We start from the raw sequence: 12,142 nt of genomic DNA on the forward strand, positions 1-12,142 counted from the left end.
TCTTGTCCAGTGGGTAATTTTGTATCCTGGAGGACAGAGTTCTAAAATTATTGGATCTTTAGGTTCATGGATCCAGGTTTCGCTAATACGTAGGAGGTCGAGGTGGTCAGTTGTAATCCAGTCGGTCAGTGTCATGGTTTTATTGACTGCCGATCTGGCATTGATGTATCCTATTTATATATGTTGGTGGTGTTAAGTTTGAGGTACTGTTAATTTTTATCAGCTGTCTGTCTTCTTGATGTGTGAGTTTGTTGTGTCCTTTCGTTCCTTTCTGTTGGTGGTGACCATGGCTGATAGATTTTTCGTGCCATTGTTTAATTTTTTGGATAGGCATGTTTGTGTGTATGTTGTGTGCATGGTTTGAGAGTTGTAGGATTAGTATTGCCTATGTTAGGGTTTTTGGTTGCATAGTGGGTTAGGGAAAGATAGTAGGTAATTAGGTATATTAATTTGCTGGGGTTCATATCAGTGTTAGTTGTTTAGGGAGGGTTTGGAAGATTAGAGTTCAAGATGCAGTATAAGACTATGAGATGCTTACTAACCAATTAGAAGGTATTTAGCATGTTATAGTATTTAGTCATGTTATAGTATTATGAGATGCTTAATAAGCAGTTTAAGGCATTACAATCTTGCTTCAATAAAATGCTATGGAAAAACCTAATAAACATTTAAAGGCATTTAAATACAAGTTTATATGCAAAATTATGTTGTGAAATGCTTATTATGTAGTTAAACAGTTCAGTTCACTGTAGGCAGGGAAGCCATTCGGCTTGTTTTAGTTTCCCTTATCCTGCGCCGTCGTCATCCGGTACACACAAACAAAGTATGCAAGCCTATGATCTGCTGCAGGGTTTTATAGCCAAGAGTGGAAGTGAGTCTATCTGGTCATTGTTGGCTGTGAAACCAACTTGGTTATCCTCTACCTCCACTCCTCAGCAGCCATCATCCAATTCTATCATATAAAGTGTATAAGCCTATGGCTATTGCCTGGGTTTGCTGGATAGGAGTGAAAGTGAGTCTTTTTACCTCCCTATATCAGTGGTCTGTCCAGTTTTGCGGCCTCTGTTAGCGGGAAGCGGGATATAACTCCGCGCCAGTCACTCACCGTCCACTCTCTATTCGTCCGCAGAGGTTCTGGTGTGGTTCCCATTGGGGAGTCTCAGCTGGCAGAGCTGGGTGCCTGTGCTCTGTCGTCTCTCGCAGCCTTCCGCTGCTTTCGGTCGGCGCACTGGTTCTGCTGTCAAGCTGGGCAGTAAGTCTTGGTCTCCTCTGGACTAGGGTAGTTCCCGTTCCGGGTTCTACTGCCTCGTGGCCCTAGAGCCCCAGTGTTCGCCCAGCTTGGTCCGTCGTCAGTCTCTGGTCCTCTCGCTCATTCGCCCTGGAGCGCTGTGGTTTGACCTGGTCTGTGGAGTCGTCGGTCGGCTCCGGTTTAACACCTCTCCGGTTCCAGCTCGGCCCGGGTAGTTCGGATTGATCCAGGCAGGTTTTGTTGTGCCCAGGTGGACCTGGTCAGCCAGTCAGGGAGCGTTGTGGCCTCGTGGCGAACAAGAGACTGGTCACCTCGGTTTAGTTCACCCATGTTGGCGGGGGCTCAGTCCGTGGTCCTGCAGTTCCTCGAATGGCGTCAGATCGGCCTCGGTTCAGCTCCGGTCCGGTTGTGAACGATTGTGTGGACCTGGTCGGCCAGCCGGGGTGCGTTGTGGCCTTGTGGCGAACAGGAGACTGGTCACCTCGGTTTAGTTCATCCGTGTTGGGGCTCAGTTCGTGGTCCTGCAGCTCCCCGATTGGCGTCGGACCGGCCCCAGTTCAGCTCCAGTCCATTCCAGTCTGGTTGTGAACGATTGTGAACGGCGTTGGATGGTCCAGGTAGATCTTTTCCTTTAGACCTCGGGAGCTCTTTACCTGAGCTCCTTACCTGTCGGCCATCTTGCATGTCGGCCAAGGCAGAAAAAGGTGCCCAAACTGACCAAATGACCACCGGAGAGAATCGGAGATGACCTCCCATTACTCCCCCAGTGGTCACTAAGCCCCTCCCATCCTCAAAAAACATCTTTCAAAGTATTGATTGCCAGCCTCAGGTCTCTGGGGCAGTAGTGGGTGCAGTACACTTCAGGCAGGCGTACCCAACCCCATCCCCTCCCCCACCTGTAACATTTATGGAGGAAACAGCGAGCCCACCACAAACCCACTGTACTCACATCAAGGTGCCCCCCTTCACCCGTAAGGGCTATGTTAGCGGTGTACATTTGTGGGCAGTGGGTTTTAGGGGGGATTTGGGGAGGCTCAGCACACACAGAAAGGGAGCTACGTACCTGGGAGCAATTTATGAAGTCCACTGCAGTGCCCCCTAGGGTGCCCGGTTGGTGTCCTGGCATGTCAGGGGGACCAGTGCACTAAAAATGCTGGCTCCTCCAATGACCAAATGGCTTGCATTTGATCGTTTCTGAGATGGATGTCCTCGGTTTCGATTATCGCTGAAAATCAGAAACAACCAAATCTAGGGACGAGCAAATTTAAGGATTTGGATGTCCCTGACCGTATTATCGAAACAAAAGATGAACGTCCATCTTGTTTCGAAAATACGGGGCCCCTGGATCAGGACGTTCTGCGAGGACGTCCATTTCGATTATGCCCCTCATAGTACTCTAAGCTACAGTACAGGGCTATATTTTACTAGAGGTTAATATCGTCCCCCTGGAGGACAGGTTCAGGAGTTGGAGGTGTGGCCTTATTTATTTTTTTATTTTATTTTTATTACATTTGTACCCCGTGCTTTCCCACTCATGGCAGGCTCAGTGCGGCGGGCAATGGAGGGTTAAGTGACTTGCCCAGATTCACAAGGAGCTGCCTGTGCCGGGAATCGAACTCAGCCTTATGGTTAGTGCAGTGGGTTGCGGATCTGGGGAACCAGGTACAGTTCCCTCTGCAGTTCCATGTGACCCTGGACAAGTCAGTTAGCCCTCCATTGCCCCAGGTACAATATACTTAGATAGTGAGCCCATTAGGGACAGTTCCAGTACATGTAATGAAATTTTAAACTGCTTAGGTCTAGGTGGCATATAAATACTTAAATAAAGAAATAAACTAACTATTAGCTATTAAACTACTTGGGGAATGCCATCTCTTACTGCCAGTAGCTTCAAATAAATTGTAGAGGATTGATCTTGGCATTGGGATCTGTCTGGGTATTTCTCCAAAGCAACCCATATTGGCAACAGTGGAAAACTGGATGCTGAGCTCAGTGGACTATTGTTTTGACTAAGTATGGTATTATATTTTTATGATTTTCTAGAGGATCATTTATTTTGTAGATGAATTGATTTGAAACCAATTTTCAAATTCATTGTTTAGAAAAGTGAAATGAGATATGCTTTTCAAGAAATAAAATAAAGCTCAATTCAGACATGGTTCAGTAGTTCTCTCAGTGAACCAACATGGATTCTGTTAGATACTGAGGGCCCCTTTTACAAAGGCACGCTAGCATTTTTAGCACATGCTAAATGTTAGAGATGCCCATATATTCCTATGGGCGTCTGTAGCGTTTAGTGCGCACTAAAGAAACTAGTGTGCCTTTGTAAAAGACCCCCTCAGGGGGAGTTACCAGAATGGCTCACTGCCATACTGGGACAGACTGAAGGTCCATTAAGCCCAGCATGCTGTTTCCAACAGTGGCCAATCCAGGTCACAAGTACCAAACAGTACAATACATTTTATGCTGCTTATCCAAGAAATAAGCAGTACATTTTCCCCAAATCCATTTTAATAATGGCTTATGGACTTTTCTTTTAGGAAGCTATCCAAACCTTTTTTAAATCCCACTAAGCTAACTGCTTTTACTACATTCTCTGGCAACAAATTCCAAAGTTTAATTACACGTTGAGTGAAGAAATGTTTTCTCCAATTCATTTTAAATGTACTACTGTGTAGCTTCATTGTAGCTTTTTATTGCTCTTGCAATATTTTTGTGGTAGCAACATTAATTGAGCTTTTTTGCTGGAAGTTGAATGTCACTGGTGGATTTGAATGTCTTTGTTTCCAGGATGTATCTTATAAAAAAAAAATAAAAATATACATCTATTATGTATATCAGGGTGTCTTTCATATTCCTTTCTATCCCTTTTGATTGTTTTGTATGTCTCAGTTTAAAATTCTAAATCCTTAGTATCCTGTCTCTTATCCTACTTTTTTCCTTATTATGACTATAAAATAATTCTTGCGCCCTATTTGAATCAGCTGGGTTTTTCCAAAGGATTCACTCTGGCAACTGTCAGAAACAGAATGCTGGGCTGGTTTGACTTCTAGTCTGAATATAGACATATAGGTCTGTGGTTCTGGAACAGATATGGAAATCTTACTGCTGGAGATTAAGAGTCAGAAATAAAAATTCTAGGTCTAATTTGTCTTGTTTTCTTTTTAGGATGAGATTCTTTTTGATAACTGGGAATCTCTGTTCTCAAATTCTGAAAGTCAGCTCAGGGCTGGGATACGAATCTACTCATTTGATGGAAGAGATGTCTTGAGAGATGCAGCTTGGTAGGTTATATATTGTTAAGTACAAGTATCAGTGCAAAAGTGAACACACAGATAAGTTTATAAACAGTGGCCTGAATTTTACAACAGGTATGATTACACTAATTTTAAAATTTAGCCCTCAGAAAATACATATAGAAATTTATACCAGCTCTAAGATATACACAAATTTGTAATTTTGATGCGTTCATGTTTATATTTTATAAAATAATAGAACAACAGGGCTATATGGAGCAATAATGAAGGCAACACCAACTAAAAAATACGATGGGGTAGCACAAAGATGGACCACTGAACTGGGAACGGTGATTAGAGATGAAGATATCCTAGCATACATAAAAGAAATTAAAGATAACATACATAGTGCTAGACATAGAGAAACCCAGTATAGAATAATCACAAGAGCATATTTTACACCTAAACAAGCATTTTATGCGGGGCGGATATCAATAAGTAAATGCCCTAAATGTGAACATACAGAACCGACTTTGATACATATGCAGTGGGAATGTACACATGTGAGGAAGTTTTGGACTAGGATACAAAGATACTGTGAACTTATAATGAATAAGCCAGTTCATTTGACACCTCTGCACTGCTTACTAGGTAATAGAGGAAGTAGGAGTAATCTTAACGTCTGGAACGCCAATTTATGTATAAAGCATGTATAATAGGGAAACAGTGTATAATGCAATACTAGATACAAAAAGAAAGGCCATCATATTGGCACTGGCGCAATAGTTTGCATTTATTAGTAACGTGGGAGGCTAAAGATGCCAGAGGAACTTTAAACCGGAAAAAAGAATTCAGGGCAATATGGGAGCCCTATGTTCAAGCCTTAAGTAGTAGGGCTTGTAGTTTAGTAATGAACACCTTACAAGAGTAGTGTAATATTATGATAGTATTGAGAGTGAAGAGCAATATATTAATATGAACATAACAGGAACAGGATGTATAACAGTATGAGGGGAGGGTAAGCTGTAGAACATTAAGGAGATGAGGGGGGGGAAGGGGGGAAAGAGATTAAAGTTGATGAATAATTCTAAGTATGCAACTATATGATAAGCTAGATTGTGTAATATATATAATCAAAATATGTTGGCATCTCATGTACCACTGTTGATACCAATGTTGAGCTCAATGGGGAGGGGGGGAAAGGATAAATGGTTAAAGTTTAATGACAAACTACAATCTCTAATTAATCAAGAGGTCATGACATTTTGAACATCAATGTATTTAGGTTAATGGAAATACCTCTTGGAAGTGTCATCAATAAATGTTGGAACTAATAGGTGAAGGGGGGAGGGGTTAAATGTTAAAGTTTGATGACTATCAATAAGGATGGGTATCTGTGGAGTTCATGTCAAACAAGCTATTAATGTGTTATAGTAAAGTTGTATTTTCTGATTTGTCATCAATAAAAACTGTTGAAACATAAAATAATAGAACAAAACAGAGGCAGCAATCTGAGATAGTCCAGACAAAACAGAGCAGACCACTGTCTTGTAGAAAACGATTGATTGATCAGAAGTGCCCAGTGTGGCTATGTAACAGCAGCAGTGTCGCAGTAAAACAGGCAGCAGTAACAAATCTCTGACTCACAAAGCTCCTTCCTCAATCAGCATTCAGAAAAATGCAATAATTTTGGCATCTGCATGCGCTTGGGGCAGAGAGGAGTCCTGTACTGCATTAATGGGTTAGCGCAGCTATATCACTGCATGCTAACCAGTTAGCAAATGAGCTCTAACTGCCTACAAGGTGACGGTAGGGGCTCAAGCATCAATGGGAAAATTAGCGTATGACCATAAACTCAAAAAAATAGAAAATGGCCTTAGTGCATGGGAATGACCTGCATAAGCATTCACTAAGGCCACAGTTTGGTAAAAGGGCCCCTAAGTGACTTATTTAGCAAAGCAATCCTAATATATAATAACTAGTAAAAAAAGGCCCGTTTCAGACACAAATGAAACGGGCGCTAGCAAGGTTTTCCTCAGAGTGTGTTTGTTTGAGAGAGTGTGTGTGATAGTCACTGTGTGAGGGAGAGTGAATGTGCGAGTGTGTGTGTGTGTGTGTGAGAGAGAGTGAGATTGGGTACGAGTGTGTCTGTGAGAGAGAGAGTGTGTGTGTGTGAGAATGTGTCCCAGGGCCCCCTCTCTCTCCCTCCCTCCCTGTTCCAGGATTGTCGTCCCCCCTCCCTCTGTTTGAGTGCCATGGTCATCCCCTCCCTCCCTCTGACTTTCAGGGTCTCCTCCGTCCGAGTTTCAGGGTCTCCCCCCCTCCCTCCCTCCAGGGTATTGGGGGACGGGAGAGCCCTTGAGACAGCTGAGTGGGGGTAGCGGGGCGCTTGTGCAGTACTCATCCGACTTGGAAAATGGCAGGAGGCACTGACAGATTGTGCTCCATCCGGCACCGCAGTTGGAACTCAACGGGAGGGAGAGGTGTGCGTCTTATGTCGAGTCCTGCAGTCGAGAGAGTAGTGCATGACGCTTGCAGCCCCGCAATGCCTCTCAGGGGCCCAGGCTGCGGCCGGTATCGCGCTGCCTAGAGGGATGTGTGGGCGCCAAGCCGGGGACCCTGGGCTGCACCCTGTGATATGGAAGCGCGGGGTAGTAGCAGCGGCGACGGCCATTGGCGCATGAAGGGTTCAAGGCGGCACAGGAGAGAGCGACTCGTGAGCCAGGGAGTCTTCCTCTGCTCCCTCCTGCTCAGTGTTTGCTGCACTGCCGGCATCCTGTAGCAGCCCGCTGAGCTCCGCGCACGCTGGAACCTGCTTTTTGTGCGTGTGCTCGTGAGGGTTTGGAGGCAGCGCTGCTGTTCAGGTGGCCTGCGGGAGGTCAAGCAAGCAAAGCTCTTTTAATCTGCTTTTCTTGGGGGGGGGGGGGGGGGTTGGTTTTTGTCCTTTCTTTTTCTTAGCTTTTATTTTTCATGAACGTTCAATGAAGCTGCCTGGGCCCGCTCTGCTGTTGCTTGGGCTCTCTGGATGACGTCATCTGATGCTTCAGTCCCAGGCACAGCCAATCAGAATGGAGGCACGGGCCCAGGCAGCTTCATGGAACGTTCATGGTGCAAATTATTATATAGGAAATTCATGGGCCCTGTTTACTAAACCAAGAATATGTCCATTTGGATCCTGTTCTATGAAGAAAAGTAGGCATTTACATTTCTTTGCAGAATGATAGTATAGTAGCTGAAATATGCACCTATATTTTAGGTACAAGCATTTAACCAGCCATAGAGCTTGTATAAATGATTGTGCCCAGATTGTGAAAGCATATGCAAAGATTAAAGTAGTTTATAATGTATGTGTGTAAACGTCTGCCCTGCCTGTGTGAATGTCACCTGCAAAAGTACACACCATTGAATATTAACACAAACTTACAGAATAACACAGAGCTGTAAATTGCTATTTATGTGCATATGTGTTCATATACAGTTGTAACTGATTAGAACGCCAGCATTTACACACATAGAATTATAGAATTACCTCAAGGGGCAATTCTATAACAGACCTCAATTAAGTGTTAATTGTTCTAAAAGGCAGTTATTTTCTGTTCCTTGGCTGCTGGAAAGGTAGCTCATCCAGCGACCTCAATTAAGTGTTAATTAAGGTGTGGGGAAGTAGAATACTTGCATAGGTTGCTGAGTCAGCTTCAAAGAGCTTGTTTAAAAGAGGCCCCTTAGATTCAAAACTATATAAAGAGGAAAGGTCCCACTGAATTTTCTTTCTTAGAAGTTCTGAGAGAAGAGGACATTTCTCTGGTAAGTGAACGCTACTTTGCTTTGTTCTTTGGGAACTTAAAGATTGGGGTTTAAAGGAGGAATTGTAGGTTAGTGTTAGGCAAAATAAAAATATAAAAAGCACATTTTAACAACTAATCTCCATAATCTTTTCCACTTAGTTTTAAAAGCTTTGTACCACAGCATTAACAGATAGAATCTAACAGGCACTGCAGGATCTAGTTTAGTCTTCCACCCACCCCTAGGCCAACTCTTCATTTATAGTCAGTTATTGTAATTAGGGTAACAAGCAAGGAGTGCTCTTACAGAGTTTTAAATACATTTCATTACCATCTAAGAAGGAAACACTAAATAAATCATACAATATACTATAAAAACTAAAAGACACTTTATATTAGGCTAATATCCTTAATACTGTAGCAAGTTTTAAATTATTGAAAAACTCAAAAACACTAAGATGGAGTCAGCAATCCAGCTGCGAGAGGGGTGCTATCCAGTCTTTTGCGTTGAGTGTCACATGTATGATTATCTCCCAGTTGGTGAGATGTCATATGTGTGTGCCCGATGCAAAGAGCTCCTAGCTCTTAGAGAACTTGTTCTCTTGAGGCTAGAGTAGCAGACTTGGTGGAGCTGAGGGAGACAGAGATATACATTGTAAAAGGGCCCGCTGTTCCAGTATGTGAGGGGAGGAAGCCGCCTCCCCCGACTAGACAGATCTCCACAAATTGCCACCAGTGGATACTTTAAAATATTCTTTTATTTTCCAAGTTAATGACAAACACTTCAGTCCAGAGCCCTGGGCTAGGGCTTTCCCGGCAGGGCTGTTCTGCCTCTCTTAGGGTACAAGCCAGCAAACACAGAGTCTCTGCCCCTTTCTTGAAGGGCTGCAATAGTCCTTTGAAAATCCCTCCTTTTCAAAGTCAGTAGCAAAATCAGTACTTGCCTCCAAGCAGGGTTTCCCCCTCCTGCCCAAACAAGTCTTTCAGATTCCACATAGTCCTTCCAAAATAATCAGGGTGCAGCTTGGGGGGAACCAGGCTTGTAACTCTTCCAGCAACCTCCCCCAACAGTCAGGGTTTCCCCACAGCAAACCAGTCTCCCAAAAGAAAACAGGCTTCATTCTTTAAGCAGGGTTTAACTCAAAATACCTTCCAAAACAATATAGTTTCAAACCTTCAGGTGCTGCTCTCCCCAGGCTCTCAAGCTCTCATTCCCTTCTCGTTTCTTCTCCTTGCTCAGCCTGATTAACCCCCCTTTTCCATCCAATCCCTCCAATCCTCCTCCTGCTTCTCACCCCACCCCTCCTATTACAGGTGGGCAGCATGATATACTGATTGTGGGTCCAGGGGAACTGGGCTCCTTCATTCTCCCTCCCTCTTGTGGTGAGAGACGGTATAGGGCCAGCTTGCCTATCCCCTGGGATCTCACTGCTGGGACTGGAAATGCATTCTGGGAGATGTAGTTCAGGGTTTTGCTACTTTATTTTTATACATCTGGGATGTAGCCTTGTCACAACATAGAGGAGACCTACAGGGATGTTATAGAGAAGTCCCACCTTCAGTCTGGTAGCCATTGTGCTACCTTGGAGGAGGGAGGTCTCCTAGAAGGAGAGCATCACCCTGGTGAAGTAGGAAGTACAAGTACTCCTGTAGCCAGGACCTGCCCACCAGGGGATGTACTATCCTCTCGCACTGAGGATATGTCTCCAAGTGCTGCTCGGGAGGGAAAGGTTAGGACAGCCGTTGTAGGTGATTCGATCATTAGGCATATAGATAGCTGGGTGGCTGGTGGACGTGAGGATCGCCTGGTGACTTGCCTGCCTGGTGCGAAGGTGGCGGACCTCACGCGTCACCTAGATAGGATTTTAGATAGTGCTGGGGAGGAGTCGGCTGTCTTGGTACATGTGGGTACCAATGACATAGGAAAATGTGGGAGAGAGGTTCTGGAAACCAAATTTAGGCTCTTAGGTAGAAAGCTCAAATCCAGATCCTCTAGGGTAGCATTTTCTGAAATGCTACCTGTTCCACGCACAGGGCCCAAGAGACAGGCAGAGCTTCGGAGTCTCAATGCGTGGATGAGACGATGGTGCAGGGAGGAGGGTTTTAGATTTGTTAGGAACTGGGCAACATTCTGGGAAAGGGGGAGCCTATTCCGAAAGGATGGGCTCCACCTTAACCAGGGTGGGACCAGGCTGCTGGCGTCGCCATTTAAAAAGGAGATAGAGCAGCTTTTAAACTAGAAATGGGGGGAAGGCCGACAGTTGCTCAAAAGTGCATGATTCAGGATAAGGTATCTTGCAAGGATATCTCACAAACAGGGAAGATAGGGTTTCTGGATAGTGAGGTTGCACAACAGACCGTGGTAGGCCAGGTGCCCTTAAATACAACTAAAAATCAGACAAAAGATGGCAAATCAATAGTGTCAAGTACTAAGCATCATGCAAATAGGAACAACAAATATACTCTGAAATGTCTATATGCAAATGCTAGGAGTCTAAGAAATAAGATGGGAGAGTTAGAATATATTGCACTAAATGAAAAATTGGATATAATAGGCATCTCTGAGACCTGGTGGAAGGAGGATAACCAGTGGGACACTGTCATACCGGGGTACAAAGTATATCGTAGTGATAGGGTGGACCGGACTGGTGGAGGGGTAGCATTGTATATTAACGAGAGTCTTGACTCAGATAGATTACACATTCAGCAGGACATAAATCACACCTTTGAATCATTGTGGGTTGAAATTCCATGTATAAAAGGGAAAAGGACGGTGATAGGAGTGCACTACTGTCTGCCTCGCCAGGATGAGCAGTTGGACACAGACATGATAAAAGAAATCAGAGACGCAAACAAAATGGGCAATGTGATAATAATGGGTGACTTCAATTATCCAAATATAGACTGGGTAAATGTAACATCGGGACACGCTAAAGAGGTACAATTCCTTGATGAAATCAAGGACAGCTTTATGGAGCAGCTGGTGCAGGAGCCGACGAGAGAAGGAAAAATTCTAGACTTCGTCCTTAGTGGAGTGCATGATCTGGTGAGGGACGTTATGGTACTGGGGCCGCTTGATAACAGTGATCATAATATGATCAGTTTTGATATCAACCTTGAAGTAACTATACACAGGAAGTCAAATACGTTAGCGTTTAACTTTAAAAAAGGAGACTATGATAAAATGAGAACAGTTAAAAAAAAACTTAGGGGGGGCAACTGAGAGGGTAAAAACTGTACAACAGGCATGGCTGCTGTTCAAAAATACCATCCTGGAGGCCCAGGCTAAACATATTCCACGAATTAGAAAAGAAAGACGGAAGTCCAAAAGACAGCCGGCATGGTTGAAAAGTGAGGTGAAGGAAGCTATTAGGGCTAAAAGAAATGCCTTCAGAAAATGGAAGAAGGAACCGTCTGAAAATAACAAGAAGCAGCATAAGGAGTGTCAAAGCAAATGCAAGGCGCAGATAAAGAAGGCCAAGAGGGATTACAAAAATAAGATAGCATTAGAGGCAAAAAAAATATAGCAAAAATGTTTTCGGTATATTAAAAGCAGGAAGCCGGCAAAAGAATCGGTTGGGCCGCTGGATGACTGAGGGGTAAAAGGGGCGATCAAGGAAGATAAAGACGTAGCGGAGAGATTGAATGAATTCTTTGCTTCGGTCTTCACAGAGGAAGATTTGGGTGAGATACCGGTGTCGGAAATGGTATTTCAAGCGCACGAGTCGGAGAAACTTACTGACTTCACGGTAAACCTGGAGGACGTAATGGGACAGTTCAGCAAACTGAAGAGTAGCAAATCTCCTGGACCGCATGGTATTCATCCTAGAGTACTGATAGAACTGAAAAATGAGCTTGCGGAGCTACTATTAGTG

At 44.1% G+C, this 12,142-nt stretch overlaps 1 protein-coding gene across 1 annotated transcript in view; it reads left to right on the top strand.

The window, feature by feature from the left end:
• The window catches only part of COL18A1 (collagen type XVIII alpha 1 chain), a 782,170-nt gene that overhangs the window by 751,356 nt on the left and 18,672 nt on the right, over positions 1-12,142 (top strand). Inside the window, exon 30 of the mRNA XM_030210084.1 lies at positions 4,418-4,533. Within this exon, the coding sequence (XP_030065944.1) occupies positions 4,418-4,533 (116 nt within the window). The remainder of the gene's footprint in view (positions 1-4,417; positions 4,534-12,142) is intronic.

This window comes from Microcaecilia unicolor, chromosome 7 (genome assembly GCF_901765095.1).
Source record: "Microcaecilia unicolor chromosome 7, aMicUni1.1, whole genome shotgun sequence".
NCBI lineage: Eukaryota > Metazoa > Chordata > Amphibia > Gymnophiona > Siphonopidae > Microcaecilia > Microcaecilia unicolor.